This window comes from Balearica regulorum, chromosome 2, assembly GCF_011004875.1.
Source record: "Balearica regulorum gibbericeps isolate bBalReg1 chromosome 2, bBalReg1.pri, whole genome shotgun sequence".
NCBI lineage: Eukaryota > Metazoa > Chordata > Aves > Gruiformes > Gruidae > Balearica > Balearica regulorum.
Genome location: NC_046185.1, coordinates 23,486,621 through 23,504,411, shown reverse-complemented (window position 1 = coordinate 23,504,411; position 17,791 = coordinate 23,486,621). Strand labels below are relative to the sequence as shown.

The 17,791-nt window shown below is 45.4% G+C and overlaps 1 protein-coding gene across 1 annotated transcript in view; it reads right to left on the bottom strand.

The window, feature by feature from the left end:
- Nucleotides 1-14,270, bottom strand: part of SNX31 (sorting nexin 31) — a 32,976-nt gene extending 18,706 nt beyond the window's left edge. Inside the window, exons 1-4 of the mRNA XM_075743600.1 lie at nt 14,123-14,270; nt 13,974-14,048; nt 6,025-6,139; nt 4,746-4,810 (exon numbers count right to left, since the gene is read on the bottom strand). Of these exons, the coding sequence (XP_075599715.1) occupies nt 4,746-4,810; nt 6,025-6,139; nt 13,974-14,048; nt 14,123-14,188 (321 nt within the window). The 5' untranslated portion in view covers nt 14,189-14,270. The remainder of the gene's footprint in view (nt 1-4,745; nt 4,811-6,024; nt 6,140-13,973; nt 14,049-14,122) is intronic.
- Between the last annotated feature and the right edge of the window lie 3,521 nt (nt 14,271-17,791).

The window sequence follows — 17,791 nt, the reverse complement described above, 5'->3', positions numbered from 1 at the left end:
AGATACCCAGCCTGACTTCTGTTTGTATACGTACACATCCAAAACACATCTGTGAGTGGAATATTACAAGCATGCATTGGTCCATTGCATGCACAAATGGTAAGTGTGTTGCAAGTGCACACAGAAGCAGAGGCTGTATGGTCAGAGACAGGGGCTTTATCCAAGAAAATGCAGCCCATGATCAGACCAGCTTTGATTCCTGGTAACATCTGCATGTTTCTGGGTTACATTTTACCTACACTCTCAATAGCATACACACCACAGCTCTCTTATGGTATTCAATCCTTGGTCCCATGCTAGCTCCTCAGAAGGAAAATCACCTTACATCAGAGTGGTTTGATGAAAGACCACATAACACTGTTTTTTGCCTGTTATCAGTTACTGGTTGGCTCTATTTCATAGAATCATAGAATGGTTTGGGTTGGAAGGGACCTCAAAGATCCAACCTCAAAGTTTCCAACCCCCCTGCTGCAGGCAGGGACACCTTCCACTAGACCACATTGCCCAAAGCCTCATCCGACCTGGCCTTAAACACTTGCAGGGATGGGGCCTCCACAACCTCCCTGGGCAACCTGTGCCAGTGCCTCACCACTCTAACGGGAAAGAATTTCTTTCTAATATCTAATCTAAATCGACCCTCCGTCAGCTTGAACCCATTACCCCTTGTCCTGTCACTACACTCCCTGATAAACAGTCCCTCACCAGCTTTCCTGTAGGCTCCCTTCAGAAACTGGTAAGCCAGTTGCTCAAGTACTCAGAAACTTTTTGTCTGTCCTTTCACCAACACTTGAATCCTTTTGCTCATGCTAAAGGCTGTTGTTTACCAGACTGGAAAAGGTCTGGTCAGCCTCCTAGATCACTAACTCCAAACCTCTGCTGCTGCAAGGAAATGTGTCTCAGTTTTATTCTTAAATGCATAATGACTGGCTGTCCTCACAGCTGCATCCTCAATACAACACATTACTCCATGGGTGCCCAATACAGAGACAGACTATGATCTCAGACTACATCCAAGGATATAGATGAGTTGGGTTAAAGTGAGACTGATAGAGATGTACGTACCTGCTCATACGGGTTTTCTCCTGATGAAAAAGGAGAAGACACAACATAGCTACAACTGTCTCTGCTTGGTCACTAGCCAAGTTCGCAGAGTTTGGAAGAGTGTAGGGGCGGGAAGGTTACGGGTGAGGTTGCTCAACTCTGCTACACAATAGTGTTAGTAAATATTTCAGCAATGTTCATTTTGAGCAAAGCATCCATTGTGCCAAGCTGCTTCCCCATGTGTCAGGAGCCCTGCTGTCCCCTGACAACTTCTCCCATGAGATTACGTTGCTGGGGAAACAGCCAGAGCATGCCTGCTATAAGGATCAAACTGTAACAACCTATGCAACAGGTAAAGGTGGTGCTGGGCAAAAACAGGGGCCTGGAAAGCTGGGCTAACCTGCATGGGCTTGTCCCTACTTGAAGAGTTTGGCCTGTTAGATATGATCGGGGGATATAGCTGGTTGGTTTGATGCTGAGTGCAGATACAGATGAGTCATATTCAACATTGTTAGGCAGCTGCAATAAAGCCATGGTCCTTGCACAGCACTCCCACTCCAGGGAGTACTGGTCTCAGCACACCCTTCACAACCCCATTCAGAAGCAAAACAGGACAAGGACCAAAAGGGCTTTAAATTCAGTTTGATTTTTCCTTTGCATTTTCTATTTTAGTCAGTGACATATACAAATATCTTCAGCTAAAAGCTTAAATACTGCTGGTTTTAAGACAAGCCAAGAAAATGAAGCAAGGACTAGCAGACTACCTGAGAGGACAGCTCTATTCTCTCTTGATAAAAGATAGAAGTCAAGGTGAAAAAAAGCCAGCAGTAGAATTTTTAGGGAAAAAAAACCCCAAACTAACCTAACAATCTCATTCACCTCTGTTTTCCTGTCTTCTCATTCTATTAAAACCGAATGTTTCCATTATAAAAGCTGCACCAGTTTTACCTGCAGACAGATCTGTGCTCAACAGATAGCTGTGGTGGCAGAAAAAATGGCTGACCACTGCCCGTTCGTCACCTCCTGCAGTGTGGTCCCTCTGCCTCTTCTCCCACATTAGGTGGCAGGTTGCTTGTACAGGTGTGCACTAACTTGTTTCAGGTAGCCGAGACTGACTAGCCAAAGCCAGTCCATGTCATTGACAGAAAAAGAGCATGCTATTCCATCATTTTAATGATGTTTTATTCTTGAATCATTCATTACGATGAATGTAACAAACAAGAGCAAGTTTTGGGGGAATGCCTGGTTTTAACACTAAGTAGCAGTAACACTGAAACCCTAACTATGTTTTTACTCCTCGGCAATGCGTAGGACGCCAAGTGCTGCCTACACATCTTCAACAATGGAGAAGGAAATAACAGTACAGAGCTGCTCTAAAGATGAACTTCACTCTGCATCTTTCAATGCTGTTACAGAAATTTTGTCACTCTGCCATAAAACATCTCACAAGTCACAGTATACTACTAAATACAGGAACACACACAACAAAGCCAGTTTGTTGAGTGATATTCTTTAATAGCCAAAATGAATACTTATTCAGCTGTCAGTTACACCAGTTGAAGGCACTGTGCACAGCTAATGACAGTGGATGCACTCCTGTCTTTCAGAGTTATTTAATCTCTCTTAGGAGTTTGTTCTTTACCATAATGAAAGAACACATAAAGTACTACTGCTATTTGTATTATGAAGCAGTAATTTATGTAAGCACAACCATTATGAGTTTAAGTTGTAAACAAAAAAAGCTGCAGAACTACTGTCTTTGCCAAGCAGGAAGCCTAAACATCGTGTATGAAAATCCACTGTATTATGGAACAGAAATTTGGGTTCATTTTATGTCTTGAGAATGTACTGACCTTGCACTAAGATTTAAGGTATAATTCAGTGCCTACTTTGAACTCTACAAAATAACTGACTGCTTTTGGCAGCACAGTCACATGGCTTAGTAAGCACACACACATATGTCCATAACTGTAAATCAAGTATTACTTGATGTATTTATCAAGTCACCCCTCTTCACCAAAAGGGCCTCCACTAAAGAGAAACCTAAATATACAACATCATTTCTGCTGGTATGTTAAAAGAAATCCATAACATTGGTGTGCCAAAAGACATCTTTAAACATTGCAAACATGCATTTTGTAGAGTTATTTCCTGAAAGAACTTTGTCAGAAAGTCAGTTGGTGGTGTTTGAGGGCAAATTACAGGCATTCTTTATGGATTTGACTTTATTTAGCAGGCCTGTTATCAGTGTAATCAAGACTAATTAAGACTCAGCAGTAATTGCCCGGAGTTATCTTTAAGGCTATAACAAGCATTGGATCAGAACTAAAAAGAGACTCTTCTCACAAAAGAAATCCCTAATCAGAAAGGGGCTTTTCATTCACTGTCTTGAGCACTTCAGTAGGTCTGAATTTAAGAGGCTGTAAATAAACTGTATCCTTTTATTTACAAAATATATAGGAAAAATCTTTCCAGAATTTGTTAGGAATACTTCACACTATTTTCTACAGCCTTTCTGAACTCCCCTTACATACCTTAATCACACATAGCAAGTGAAGAGCTGTTGAGTCACAAAACTCTTACTTGGTCCTTCAAAGCTTCCCCTCTCTCTGCAAGTGAGGTTACAGCAGCATACCAAACACTTCCCAGAAAACTAAAGCAGCACCCTCTCACTGAAAATGCTGTTGAAGTCATACTGCAACCATCTGCTCCAACACACTGCTATCCTCATAAGAGCCACAGCAGCTGGAAAGGAGGTAAGGGAAGGAAAGGGACATACAGCACCTTGCACTAGTCAGACACAAGCAAGAATGATCCAGACTCCAAGCAAATGGGAAGCCCAGGAGCTACACTAGGCCAGGACTAAGCAGAAGACAAATATCCTGTTTCTTGGTAGGGCTCGTTACTTTCACCTCCACATCATGCTAACTGAACTCATCAGCTGTCTGGTTGAAGTCAGTCTGCATCCAGGCAGCACAGGCAGAGCTTCCAAGCATTTGCAAAACCAGATAAACACACTTAAGAGCCCTTCAGGAGTCATGACTGTCTTCTGATTTTGCATTTACGACAAAGTTAGCATTACAGCACATAGCACATGTTCATAGAATTTGATGATTATTCTCTCTTCTCCCCTCCTCCTATTCTCTTCCTCCAGCTGCCCATCCCTGCCAAAGAAAGATCACACATGTAACGTATTTCAAAAAAGTCATCTAGGTCACAACCACCTAAACACATGCCAGATTCTGCCCATCACTACAGTTGCAAGATAAGAGAACGTGACATTTTCACAGCAGTCATCAATACACTTATCAGTCCAAAGCACTGACACTACCAAAAAGCATTTACAGCTGGAAAATCCAAGAATGTGTGTAATCCTGCTATTGAGCTCTCACAAAGACTCTTCTGGGAACTGTTTAGAGGCAAAAGATTCATCAGATATGCCACAGGATAACAAAAACAAAGCAAATAGTTCTTTCCATGTGAGAAACAAGTTTGTACACAGACAAAACAATACTATTATTGCTGCCACCTAGGCTTCAGAGAGAGCACTCTGTCATTGGAATTCACTGCTTTACAAGACAGACCAATATGCTAAGAACACAATGAAAGGAAGATAGCAAAGGGAGCCTTGAACTCAGGAGGTAGGATAATATTTCAACTCTTTCCTAAAAACAAACTATTTGGCTGAAAAATTTAAAACTTACCTGCTGTAGCTTTCGGAAAAACTCTATGAAGACATCACTATTGGTAATATTTGAATCCAAAGTAACTGAAAAACAAGAGGAAAACAGGGACGTAAAAATCCAAACTTAGCCAAAAGATGACATGGTGTTTAAAAAGAAGATGTATACCATGTGACTACTGATTAAACCATCAGTGCTACTTTACTTATCCTTCGGTTTCTGCACAGCTACCTTTACTAGCCTGTTGTTAAATCACTGAAGCCATGAACAGTGCAAAATACCTGTAGTGTTGCTATTCTCCCAAAGCAAGACTACAGTAAGGTTCTTGGCCACATAAATCCATGGTCACTCATGGCCAGTGGCTCTAAAAGGAACTGTTGAATACTCAGGTGAAAAAGAGAAAATAATCACTAAGTAAGGTTTTAAAGACTAATCTTGAGTCTGTTTTGTAAGTCTTGGCACAAAGTATTGAGGCCAGAGGCTCTACAACCTCTTTAAGCTCATCTCCTCACACACCCTTTGTTTTGGGTAGTTGAAATGGGTGGGTGGGGGGTGTGTGTGTCTGTTTGGGTTTTGTTGTAGTGGTGGTGTTTTGTTGTTGTCTTGTTTTTTTCTTCCCCCATTTCTTGGCTTACGTGAAACTCACAAGATGCATTCTGAGGATCCCGCAGACCTGGTTTATAACACAACACATTGCACCTGAGATTTTGTAAAAAACCAAAACCAACCAACCAAACAAAAAACCCACCCCCAAACACTCTTATCTTGTTATGATTCTCACAAGTCTGTCCGGAAACCCTTGAAGGGAAGAGGTTTATGCAGAGCCTGGTTCCATATTACACTTCTACCAGTCCAAGTGCCTGCCTTTTCTGCCTCTCTCTTTTACCCACCAGCTGTGAGTTCTCACACCCAGCCCTGTGTCAGCTCTGGCAGTTGTGAAGCAGCAGGAGTGGGTGGCACAGCTCACTGATATAGAAGAGCAGAGAACAGCCAGACCACAGGCTAACACCAGAAGGACAAGCTGGATTAAGTTTAGTGTGAAACTGCACCCTTACATTTTGGGAAGGCTGCAGAAAGGCAGCCTCTTCAGAAATAAGAGGAGAAATGATATGCTGCTGTTCTAGAGCCAGTGAATCAGCAGAGAGCACAGGGCTGCAATGCTTAGCCCCAGCCTTTTAGGTATACCCTTACGCAGCTCAGCATAGAAGGTAAAGCACCCTACAGTCATAATTGTGAACACATACTCAAAGGTTGAAACTCCACATATGAAAGCTGATCAGGTTGTTATAACTAAGCTTACCATTCTGAAGGTACTGCTCCAGCTGAGAGCGTCTCTCATCTGCCATCGACTTGGTCATTGCCAGGTAAAACTTTGGAGGGAAAGCAGGCACAGCACTCCCAAAAAGCTGCCTCAGCTGCAAAACAGCCAAAGGAAAGCTCTGCATTAGTGAAGAGGTATTCACAGTATCCAAGGAGCTTTCAATGCTCTCTTGTTTTGACAGCAAGATATGATGGCCTGCAAAGAGCATGGGGATACCCACCCAGCACCTCCCTGATGGCCCTCAGGGCCCATAGCAAGAGCAAAGCCTTTGTCCGGGCAGCCACCAGAAGACAGCCCAAGTGAGCAGCCTCTTTGGATGAGTTTCTCATTTTTACAGTCTTACCACTTCTGAGCTCCTGTTCCAAGTCAGAAAAGCATCATTGTACTAACCTTATCAGGTAGGTCTTATACACCTCATGGACAAGCACAACATAAATACAGATGTCTTCTTCACCAATATGTCCATACAGGATTTCTTTGATCTATACCTACAGAACTACTTTTTAAGAACTGGTAACTTCTGCATTGACTTGTGCTACCCCAGAGGCTTTTATTATTTTGTCTGTGAGAGGTAGTATCTTTTATCAGATCATCTAATATTGTCAAAGGGAAAAAAACCCCACTCAACAAAAAGCAGAGAATCTTTCAAGAATACAGTGTTTGAAAGTTTGATTCTTCCTCCAGCTATGTCAGCTGGCTAATAAGAGAATAATGTCTCTGTGTATAAACGTACCTCATTTATAAACAGATCTGCAAGGACTAGAAACCACTATTATAGTATCTTATAGTAGCATAAAATAGTTCCAGTATAGGTTTGGGCACTAATTGGTCACTTGTAGGTGTAAAAACTCTCTGCTATAAGCAAATTATCTCAAGACAAGGATGAGATATGGTTACCTTCCCAATATGCACATTACTAAACACAGCAAAATGCAGTGAGCTTGTCTGTAAGCATTCCTTCACCTGAATCAAAAGAATATGGCATGTGATCAGTAAAGTGAGACTCCTATAGCATGCTGAAACATTACTACTAATTAAATTTTCACCACCAGTATTCAACTTGGCAATTAGTATCACTAAATCCTGTGAAATATGACATTTTCCCTCTGGCCCTGGCTGCCCAAGTCTTTCACATGACTCCAGCAGCTGAAGCTTGAAGAACAAAACCCCCCAAACTATTACTACTGCGAGAATTAGCAATATCTTTTCCTGCCTGTTGGCTAAAAACAGGAGGGAGGCATATGCTCCCAGCTCCACTTTCCCTCCATTGGCAACACACTGATATTTCCGAGTTCTTGATTATTAGATATGCATGAATCACTCAGAGATACACAGCATAAAAGAGTTAGATAACACTACATGCTCTGGTTTTATGTCAAGTTAACAGTAGTAGCTAGTATAGAGTGCTTTTTATCTTCAAAGTCCTTCACATATGTGATCTTACCCCAAGGACTAAAAAAAAAAAAATATCTCTGCTCTACAGGCAGGCAAACTGAGGAGATACATGAAAAAAATTGCCAGAAGTCAGAAAGCCAGAGCCACACTCACAACAAGAAGGTCCTCTCTCCTCCCTTTGCATTTAGGCCATCCCTCACCTACAAAGCTGTGCTGTCTGTTATCATTGGTTTACACAAGCAGAGACTCTGGCCTACTTAAAAAAATTAATTCATCTCAGTACCAGCTGCTTGGTAAGTTCCTTGAAATGCAGTTGTGTGTCCTCAGGATTTGGGCTACACAGAAGAGACACTTATCTCAGCTGATTACACTTTTGCATCTCAAATAATTACTGAAAAATGCCCATAAACTTTAAGTGTGTATTTGTGTACAGTGTTGAAAATCTGCCAGACTATCAGCCACCAGCACGAAATTTCAGTCTAGCAGAATGAAACTAGCCAAGTATTCAAGTCCTCTCAGACCCCACAGCCTAGGCTACATTTTAAATGCAAGTCAACAACACTGTATCTGGTGGTGCCAGGTATCAACTGCCTGCTGCCCTGACAGGCCAACACCACCACAGGAGACGGGTCTCCTACCCAAAAACCTGCTTCTGACTTTTTTTTTTTTTTTTTTTTTTTTTGAGGCTCTGGGTTTGTTTCTGCAACCTAAAGCCACTCAGCTGAAGACATGTATCTCAGCCCCATGCCAGGGTGCCCTGTGCACTGCTGTTTTCTCTTGTCTGGACCAGCCATGTACTTCCAAGCCATCCTGCTCCACAAGCTGTCCAAGGAGACTACCTCCACCCTTTGGCCTCTGTGGTGGGTTGACCCTGGCTGGGGGCCAGGTGCCCGCCACAGCCCCTCTATCACTCCCGTCCTTCACCAGACAGAGGAGAAAAGGTGCAACAAAAAGCTTGTGGGTCGAGATAAGGACAGGGAGAGATCATTCTCTAATTATCATCACGAGCAAAACAGACCGAACTTAGAGAGGGAATTCATCTTATTTATTACTAAGCAAAACAGAGTAGAGGAATGAGAAATAAAACCAAATCTTAAAACACCTCCCCCCACCCCTCCCATCTTCCTGGGCTCCACTTCACTCCCGGCTTCCACCTCCGCCACCCCCAGCGGCACAGGGGGACGGGGAATGGGGGTTACGGTCAGTTCATCACGTGGTGTTTCTGCCGCTTCTTCATCCTCAGGGGGAGGACTCCTCTCATCGTTCCCCTGCTCCAGCGTGGGGTCCCTCTCACGGGAGACAGTCCTCCATGACCTTCTCCAACGTCTCTCCCACAGGCTACAGCCCTTCACGAACTGCTCCAGCGTGGGTCTCTTCCATGGGGTGCAGACCTTCAGGAGCAAACTGCTCCAGCGTTGGTCCCCCACAGGGTCACACGTCCTGTCAGCAAACCTGCTCTGGCGTGGGCTCCTCTCTCCACGGATCCACAGGTCCTGCCAGGAGCCTGCTCCAGTGTGGGCTTCCCACAGGGTCACAGCCTCCTTCAGGTGTCTCCACCTGCTCTGACATGGGGTCCTCCATGGGCTGCAGGTGGAATCGCTACACCCCCTCATCCTCCCTCCATGGGCTGCAGGGGGACAGCCTGCTTCACCATGGTCTTCACCACGGGCTGCAGGGGAATCTTGCTCCGGCGCCTGGAGCACCTCCTCCCCCTCCTTCCACACTGACCTTGGTGTCTGCTGATGTTCTTACATCTTCTCCCTCCTCTCTCCATCTGCAAAAGCACTCTCTAACTGTTTTTGTCTTTCTTAAATATGTTATCACAGAGGCGCTGATGGGCTTGGCCTTGGCCAGCGGCGGGTCCGTCTTGGAGCCGGCTGGCATTGGCTCTGTCAGATACAGGGGAAGCTTCCAGCAGCTTCTCACAGAAGCCACCCCTGTAACCCCCCCTCTGCTACCAAAACCTTGCCACGCAAACCCAACACAGCCTCTCTGCATGCCAGCTTCTGCGGACACTATGTGCAGCTCATGTCAACAGCACACAGCAGCCGCCTGGGCCTGTCCTGCCTCACAGCCCAGCACCGAGGCTGGGCACAGCTCCACTTCCAGCTTCCCACCTCAGAGGCAGCTTCAAGAGCAAGGGGCAGGAAAGCCCACAAGAGACTGGATCACAAAACCAAGCTTAAATCTGACTGCTGGAAGCCCAGACAGGATGTTCCAACCTGGTGGAGGAGGTACTTGTTCTTCCTCCAAGATTTCCACCTAAAAGAGCTAGAAGCCTAGATAGAGCAGCTTTCCTAAATACAACAGTTTTAAGCTCCAAGAGCTACTCTCTCCAAAAAGGGGAGTAAAGACACATGCCATAGTTAGTGCTGTTTCTTTTTCATCTTTCTGCAATAAATATCCCCCACCTTGGCAGGAGACATCATCAGTTTTGAAGTATAGTCAACCAGAATTAATTATCTCCTACTTAGTCTAATCCTATAGGTTTGCTTTTTGGTGTCAAGTCCTGCCTATGCTGTCTAGACAAGCTATTTCACCCAGGGCCATGCTCCATTGTAGGTGTACAAATGCCAAAATCAGAAAGAGCACCAGAAACAAAACTCCTAACCTGAAAAAAATAGAGCAGCATTATAACTATAAAGCTATTAGGTATAGATTATATACAGTATGAACAGGCCCCCGGGCATTTCCTTCTCAGTTACCTGATTAAATATTAAAAAAGGAGGGAGACACCATTCTAAGCTTAAAAATGCTTCAACGTAGTTCATGGGAAAATTAAAATACATGTATGCAGAAACTGTCCAAGCAATCAAGGGCATGAGACTATTCTGGTACATGACTGGCTAAATGAAGTTCAAAAAATATTTTTTTTCCTATATTTAATTCCTTTTTACCAATTGTTTTATTGTGATTAACAGATTTTTTTAGAACTATTTTCCCAACAGCCATTTCTACCAATCACAGATGCTGTTAACTAACTCAGTAGGCATTATGATCAGAATCTATCAGTGTTTCATTTCACTCTTAATCCTACAGAAGACACTTCCTATTTACTCCTTACCTAGAAGTAAACCAGTGAATACTCCAACAATTGCAAGAAATAATATGTTCTTTTCAGTCCCACAACATAATATAGGTTCATTATTATTATATTTGTTTAGAGAGGGATGCACTGAGCAGCTGCCAAACTGAAAAGCCAAATACAAACATCACAACCTTAGAAAGGTGGAAACCCAGGAGAGTCTGTGTCTTTAGCAACTGTTCAATTTTGAGGAAGTCAGTAACATTTTAAGTGCACAAACCACTGTCCAGGTAATCTCTAGCCCCACTCTAGAAGTTCCTGTAGCTCATATATTCCTGCAAGAGAGCCTTACCTCTCCACAAGCAGCACAAAGACCCACAGCTCTGTTAGGGGTGCTCCAGTCAGTGTGTAGTCCCTACAGAACTAAAGCCAGAGGAGAACATGGCTACAGGACAGAGCACTGCCTAGCTGTCCTTGTATAAATCTAGGGCCAAAGCTTAGATCTTTAAAATGCACATCCATCTGCCATCGACACTGCTGCTGAAGCTGTTTGCAGTCATTTGTGGAGAATAGCTACACAACTCTTAGTTCAGCAAGTGCAAACAATAAGGAATGCTGCCCAATGTGTGTGGCCTTCATCCTGAGCAAAAGGAAGCTGGTCCTCCAGCTGTCTTTCCTACCGCTAATACTTAATACCTAAATACTCAAGACAGAGGAAGGAATGAAAACTGGATTTCCCACAACTAAAGGGGCAACTAAAAGAAGAAGCAAAAGGGGAGAAGGCAGAGCCACCTCTGAATCCTCTTGCAGCCAACACAAAACCTCATCTCCCAGAGGAAGGTCAAGTAAATCCTCAGATCAAGACAGGTACTTTCTGGCAATCCACAGCCAAGCACCCATCTCCACAAGAGGGGAAAGGCTGAAGCTGCACTGCTCTCCTTAGCATTTCTGCCAGCCCTGCCTAACCAACTCCTTCTGACCAAGATCTCTTTTAAGATATCGTTCTTGGTTGTTCACACCTCCCTCTATACCATTTGTCTTGGGTGCTCAGCTTAAGGCTATGAATCCCATTTGGAGGTAAGGCACCTAGAGGTAAGGAAATGTTGCCTAGAGTTAGTACACGTGCACCTCCCCATTCAACAGTGTATCCAAACCTCATATACTGTTACACTGCACTGCCTACTACCAACTTCTAAACAGTTCCTCCATTCGGACAGTCCTTTTGCAGAGAACAACTGCTCTGGGAGACAGTGCGGAAGAGTTTGGGAGTGTTGAACAACAGAAGCACTCTCAGAATATAAAGTGATAGGGAGCAGGAAAACACACAGCAAGGGAAAGGTTTGTGATGCTGTAAGGCACAGCATCACAAAAACTGTGTCCTGATTTTATATCACAAGTTAGGAGAGGAGCTTGTAGAGGTGGAGCAGCAGTCCTTTAGAAATCGCCACCCTGAAGGAAGTCAGAGGCACAACTAGTCCAGCATCACATCCAACAGAGGCCAAAGAAAGATTTTCCAGAGTAGTGTTCAAGAAATTCTGTCAAGTATAATTATGCAGAAATCTGTCCAAGGGGGAAACTTACTTCTAATTCACATCCTGCATCCATCACAGAATTGTTGATCTGTGGGACTTTGTGGACACCACATGTGATCTGGTCAGGAGGGTGAAATTACTGTATCCTGGAGTTTAAGACTTCTTGTATGTGTGCATTTTTCTACCTTAACAGAGTATTTCAAGCAAAATAAGCAGAACAGGATATAATGATTATAGATGAGCAACCTCACATAAGTATAGGGATGACAATTAAGGGACAGCAGTGTAGTTGTAAGCTTCAAGACCAAGTATGGCAGCTACCGACGGCAGGAACAAAGGAATTAAAAATAGAAATCAGCTAATGAGTTGTAAAGCCCAGCAAGAGGCAAACTGTATGTTACAGAAAATGCAGAGAAGGAAGAGATTTTGCTGAGAGCATTAGTAAAGTTAAAACTTCTTGAGCAAGAAACAGTAAGCCTTAAAGAAAAAGCAAGCACATACATAAGCTACTTTATTAGTTCAGATATGTTATCCAAAATGCTCCATTAACCACTGCAAAATATTACTGTAAGAGCTCCCAAAGGGAAAAGAGTTGCAGAGCTGGGGCACAAGAGCACACCTCAGCAAACATTGCTTCCCATGGCAGCCCTGCTGCTGACTCAACTGCCTTTTAGCTGTGCTACACCAACTACTTGTGCAGACACACAGTTGGGAGAGATGGACCGATCCCTATCGGGGGTTACCTGGCTGAAAAACTACTCTGGAGTGGTCCCATCATTGCAACAGAGAGCACAGCAAGGAGGCTGCCAAAAGAAGGAGCATCTACCTAACCCACTACCACAAGAAGCATTGATCAAACAGGGCTCTAAAATAGAGTTGTTAAGGTAAATTAAGGCTGCTCAGCAGGGATAACAGCGTGCACCCAGACTGACAGAAGAACCAGGAGACATTTTGCTTGGATGCAAGGACTGGCAAAGACCAGAAAGATCAGGCTAGCAAAAAGAAAGCTGGTGGCCACTCTGTCTCCACAGAAAAACTCCATGTCACATGCTCCCTTTTATCTTCCTAAGAAAACTAGAGGAAGGATAGAAGGGAAAGGGACAGAGGCAACTTGGACAAGAAACAAAACAAAAGCAGAAACATAAACAGGCAGATTCACCCTAAAACAGTCCACTTCAGTTAGCTGGGACCATGTATCATTCCCTGATGCCCACTATTCCTTGGAATACTCCAGGCCTGCGTTCCAGCTGGTTTGTAATTGCCTGTGTGCAAAGGGTCACTCCTGAGGTATGTGCTTAGGCAATTTGGGCCAAAGGGTTCAACACTCATTTAACCTCTGGCCTGTCAAAAAAACCCTGCAACTTACTGTTCAATTTGCCTGGACTAACCTCTCTATGCATTTCTAGAGTTGTTCACAGGATTAAAAGAGCCCAGTAAAGCAGTTGCACCTCTCTCCCAGACGCCAAGGAAAAGAGGCGCTTGGAGCCTGCAGCTGCTGCTGCTTGGCCAATGTTTCCCATTAAGCCAGTTTACCATACCCTTCTGCCACATCCCATGGCTTTTTTTGGATTTGCCTCTCAGTTGCTGCTGGATTTCCCCAGCAGCAGACACGGGTGCCCTGCAAGCAGCAGCTCTACCCCTCCAAAAGCACAGCATTGGGGTAGGGGGAATCAGGCAGGGCATGAAGGCCAGATGGGAGGGCAAGGCACGGGTTTGGACCAGACACATCCCCCCCGTGGTGCTGGCGTGAAGGAAGGCTTTAATAACGCGGATTTGGGCAGGAACAACTCGCTGTCCCCACCCCACGCTGGGCCTGTGCGGGTCGGGAGAGCCCCTCCTGCTCCACGGCCGCCACAGGGGCCCGGCCTGGCTGCGGGGCCCGACGGCCGCCCGCACCCCAGCGAGCTGCCCTCACCGAGGCTTTTCGAGGAACCCACCCCCGTCCCGCCACCCACCCCCCCCCAGCCGGCCCTTACCTGCGCGTCCCAGCGGCGGAGCTGGCTGTACCGCACTTTGCCGAGCAGGAAGCCCTCCAGACACACCGAATACAGCTGCAAGCACACCGCCGTCAGACCACCGCCCGGTCCCGCTAGACCCCACCGCCCACTTCCCAACTCGCGCCCACCACGTAGCGCCCCCCGAGCTTCTCCCGCAGCTCCTCAGCGGCTGTGATGCTGAAGTGCAGCTTCATGGCGAGACCGCGCCGGGCCGGACCGCCACCCTCACGGCGGCGGCGGGGCTGAGGGAGGGAGGGAAGGAGGCGCAGGTGGGAGCGAGCGGGCGCGACGCCAGGGGGCGCTGCCGCGGTACAGGTACTGAGGCAGGACAGTCCGTCAGGCGCAGCCTCGGCGGCGGCTTTTATTTGAAATCCCCCCACAAAAAAGCCCGGGGAGGGCGGCTCTATCCTGGCGGGTCTGGTTAGGGCCTAGGGGCAACGTGGGGGGTGAAATTAATTGTCAATAAGCGCCATGCGGTGCCCGCGGAGGAAGCGGCCTGGCTGGGAAGGGCGGCAGGGATGACTCGGGGCGCCGAAGAGCCGGTGCCGAGCAGGGAAGGAGGCGGCCGAGGGACCCTGTGACAGCAGTCTGTGTAGGCGCGAATAGCGCGGGGAAGGGGACTACGAAGTGATAATTCATTACGAAGTGATGATAACCTACTATTTTTCCAGGCACGAGAACTCGGGACCATCTGGTGAAAGGTACCCCCCCCAACCACCCCCCCACCCCCCCCCCCGCAGCATGTTTATAAGAAAAGAAAGTCCTTTTTTTTGCACAATGTCTCACTGGAGGTCAAATGTAGTTAAAACGGCAGGTCCATCTCTGGCCTGGGATGGCCTGAGACTTTTATTTATCACTAATTACCAGATGATAAAGGTAAGTTATGCTTGCAGTATTTCATAGCTTCCTTTAGCGTACTTCTGGTACCCCTGCAGGAAAGGCGCTGTGGGAGCTGGGCCCTCTTATGTGAATCACCATGGAAGTCCTCCTAGTCTTACACAAGCAGTCCTGCTAGAGACGGGAAATGAGTTCATCAGCATGGAAATAATGCAGCTGAAATGTCTCCCCTGCAAACTGGGGCCTGACGTAAGCGCAGTACTCTGGCCTCACCAAAAGGCCCTTCATCAGAGGAAGGAAATTATTTTGGGAAAGCCGTGATTCACTAAATGACCTGGGGAAAACCCCTTCCCAGTGGAAGAAGGTTTGTACGTATTTTTCAAGAAATAGGATTAACAGTGGGCATTTTGGAGAAAAAGGAGAAGAGTAAGTAAAATAACATTGTGTAATGTGTTTGATAACTTGATTTCTTTTTCTTCTTCATCTGTGCAGCCAAATATAACCAGTCTGACAACTTCTGGAGCACCCATGCAACCGCCCTCTTACAGAGCCAACTCTAGCTCCTGGTGTCACGGCTGCCCTGTTGTACCTGGGAGATGAGGCAGCCACACCCTGGGGGAATCTGGAAGAGCTTTGCTTCCCCTCCTGAGCAAGGCCCCTGCGTGCATCCTCATTCACATCCCAGGCCACTTTGCAAATGTATGACTCCACTTGTAACCTGGGAGGCAAGGCAGTTGCGTGATGAGTTTGATGGAAAAACGTGAGGTATAGGCAGTCAGAAGAAAGATCTGCCCTCTAGGCCACAGGCAGGAATTTTCCACTTCTGCTGTCCTTCTAGGTTGGTGGTCTTGTCTCATCTTCCTGAATCTGGTTCCCCTCTGGAAAACCACAGGAGGGGAGACTGAGCAACCTTTGGTGGCAAGTCTCTGGAACAGTGGCAAGAGACAGGATTAAGCAACCTTCCACTTACAGATGTGACAATGCAATATGTTTGGGGCCCACTTTTTGAACTGTAATCTCTGTTTTATGTCATCTGCTGACTTCAAATTTAACCTAGATCATGTGTTACCCAAGGTCGCAGTCATTGTAATGTGACAACCAGTTAACTTGCCCAGGGTGTCATTTTTATTTTCTGAATGCTCAGATATCACATGGAACATTTTAAAGTGTGCTCAGAGCTATAAAAAACTACGTACCTCTGAACAGCTATAGCCAGCTGGAACATGAATTGATTAGGGATGTTTCTTTAGTAGGTTACGTGGGAAGTAGGAGACTATTTGGCATAGATATACTGCTCTTAATTCTTAATGTGCAACAGGCCCATTATATTGGCCCAGCTTGTAATTTCCTTTTTTTTTCTTAATGATTACATTCAATCCCAATACAAATGAGAAATCTAAGAACAGTTTCAATTTATTTTTTGAAAATATTCTTTCCTTTGTTCTTGTAGCCCAAGTCCTTCAAAGGGAGCTCCAACTACACGTGCACTTTGTGGTCTTAGTGTAGCTGAAAACATTTGTTTCAAATATGTATTCACTTCAAATGCCACCTTCTAAGGATTTGTAACCTTGCCAGGTGTATTTTCATTTGGATACAGCTAATATACATCATTACTGACCACATCCTACAGCAGGTCAGGGACTAAGAGCTTTCCTTCACAGAGGTAGTCATACCACATGGACTCAGAGTTGCCTAAGGACCAGCACTTCGGCTGCTGGTGTGCTGAAATCTCTGCCTGCCTTGTTGAGGAACCGTATTTTGAGGGTTTTTTTGTGTGCTCTTCCTGGCTTGTCAATTGAGGAGAAACCTGTGAAGAGGGGAGGCAGTGAGTGAGATGCTGTAGCTTAGAAGAGATGGGATCCCAAGTGCAAATTGTCACCCAGTGGGGGTAGGATGTACAAGGATTCGGAGTTTTCAAGTCTCCACATGAGAACAGGGAGATCCTAGACTGACCTCTTCGCTAGCATTTGAGCTGCAGATACTCTTTAAGTCAGCATGCTGCCCCTGAAACTCTGGCAGAGACAACTTGCAGCATTTCCCAGAAAGACCTTGTAGCCTTTTCATCGCAAGGTGGTGTGGGGCTCTTACTATCACTTGCCATGATGTTGATGAGGCAGCTAATTGATGTAACGGGACATAGGATGTGGTGTTTCTCTTTGTAAAGAAAGGACTAGTTGATCAAAGGGAAAATGGGAAGGAAGGAGGCAAAGGAAACAGGGCAGTTTAATTCAAAGTGCCCACTTATGTCATAAAAAGTAATCTCAAAGAAGAACTGAGACTTTTGAGAGTAGCCTCTGATTCCAGTAAAGCCTGTGCTGGATTTACTCAGGAGGCATTTCTAACCTCGAGTCGCCTCACAGGGACAACTCACATACACAGGAAGCTATGAAGAGTTCAGTAGTAATTTAAACTACTCCAGCAGGGAGTGAAAACATTGCTCATATGTGGGGAGCAACTCCAATGGAAGGATCAATTCTAGAAATGGAGCTTCCTACTTAATCCCAAATAGGATGGCTAGAAACACGTAACTGAAAGCCTAGTGAATTGTGGTCCCAAGGACGAGACTGTGGCCCTCTCTAGCATGTCAGCTTGGAACACAACTCCTGGACCCACTGAGAATAAATGCAAATCCTGGTTGGTTTTTGGGAGGTTTGATGGTGTGTTTTTTTCCCAGTTACTCCAAGCACAAATATGTCTCTTAGATGCAGAATTCAGAAAACCTTTTTGCAGAAAATCCTAATCCAAAATGGTACATGGCTGTCTTTCAACAGCCAGTTGTCCATAGCAATCATTAACAATGCTCCTGAGAAGGAAATGCATTTAGGTGCAAAGACTGAAGATATCATTTATTCAAGGGTAGACACCTAATTAGTGTAAACTGGCAACTGTAATGACATTGCCTGACTCTGGAACATCTTGATTTCTACTGCCTTATCCCCTCCTCCCCCAGGACCTAGTGA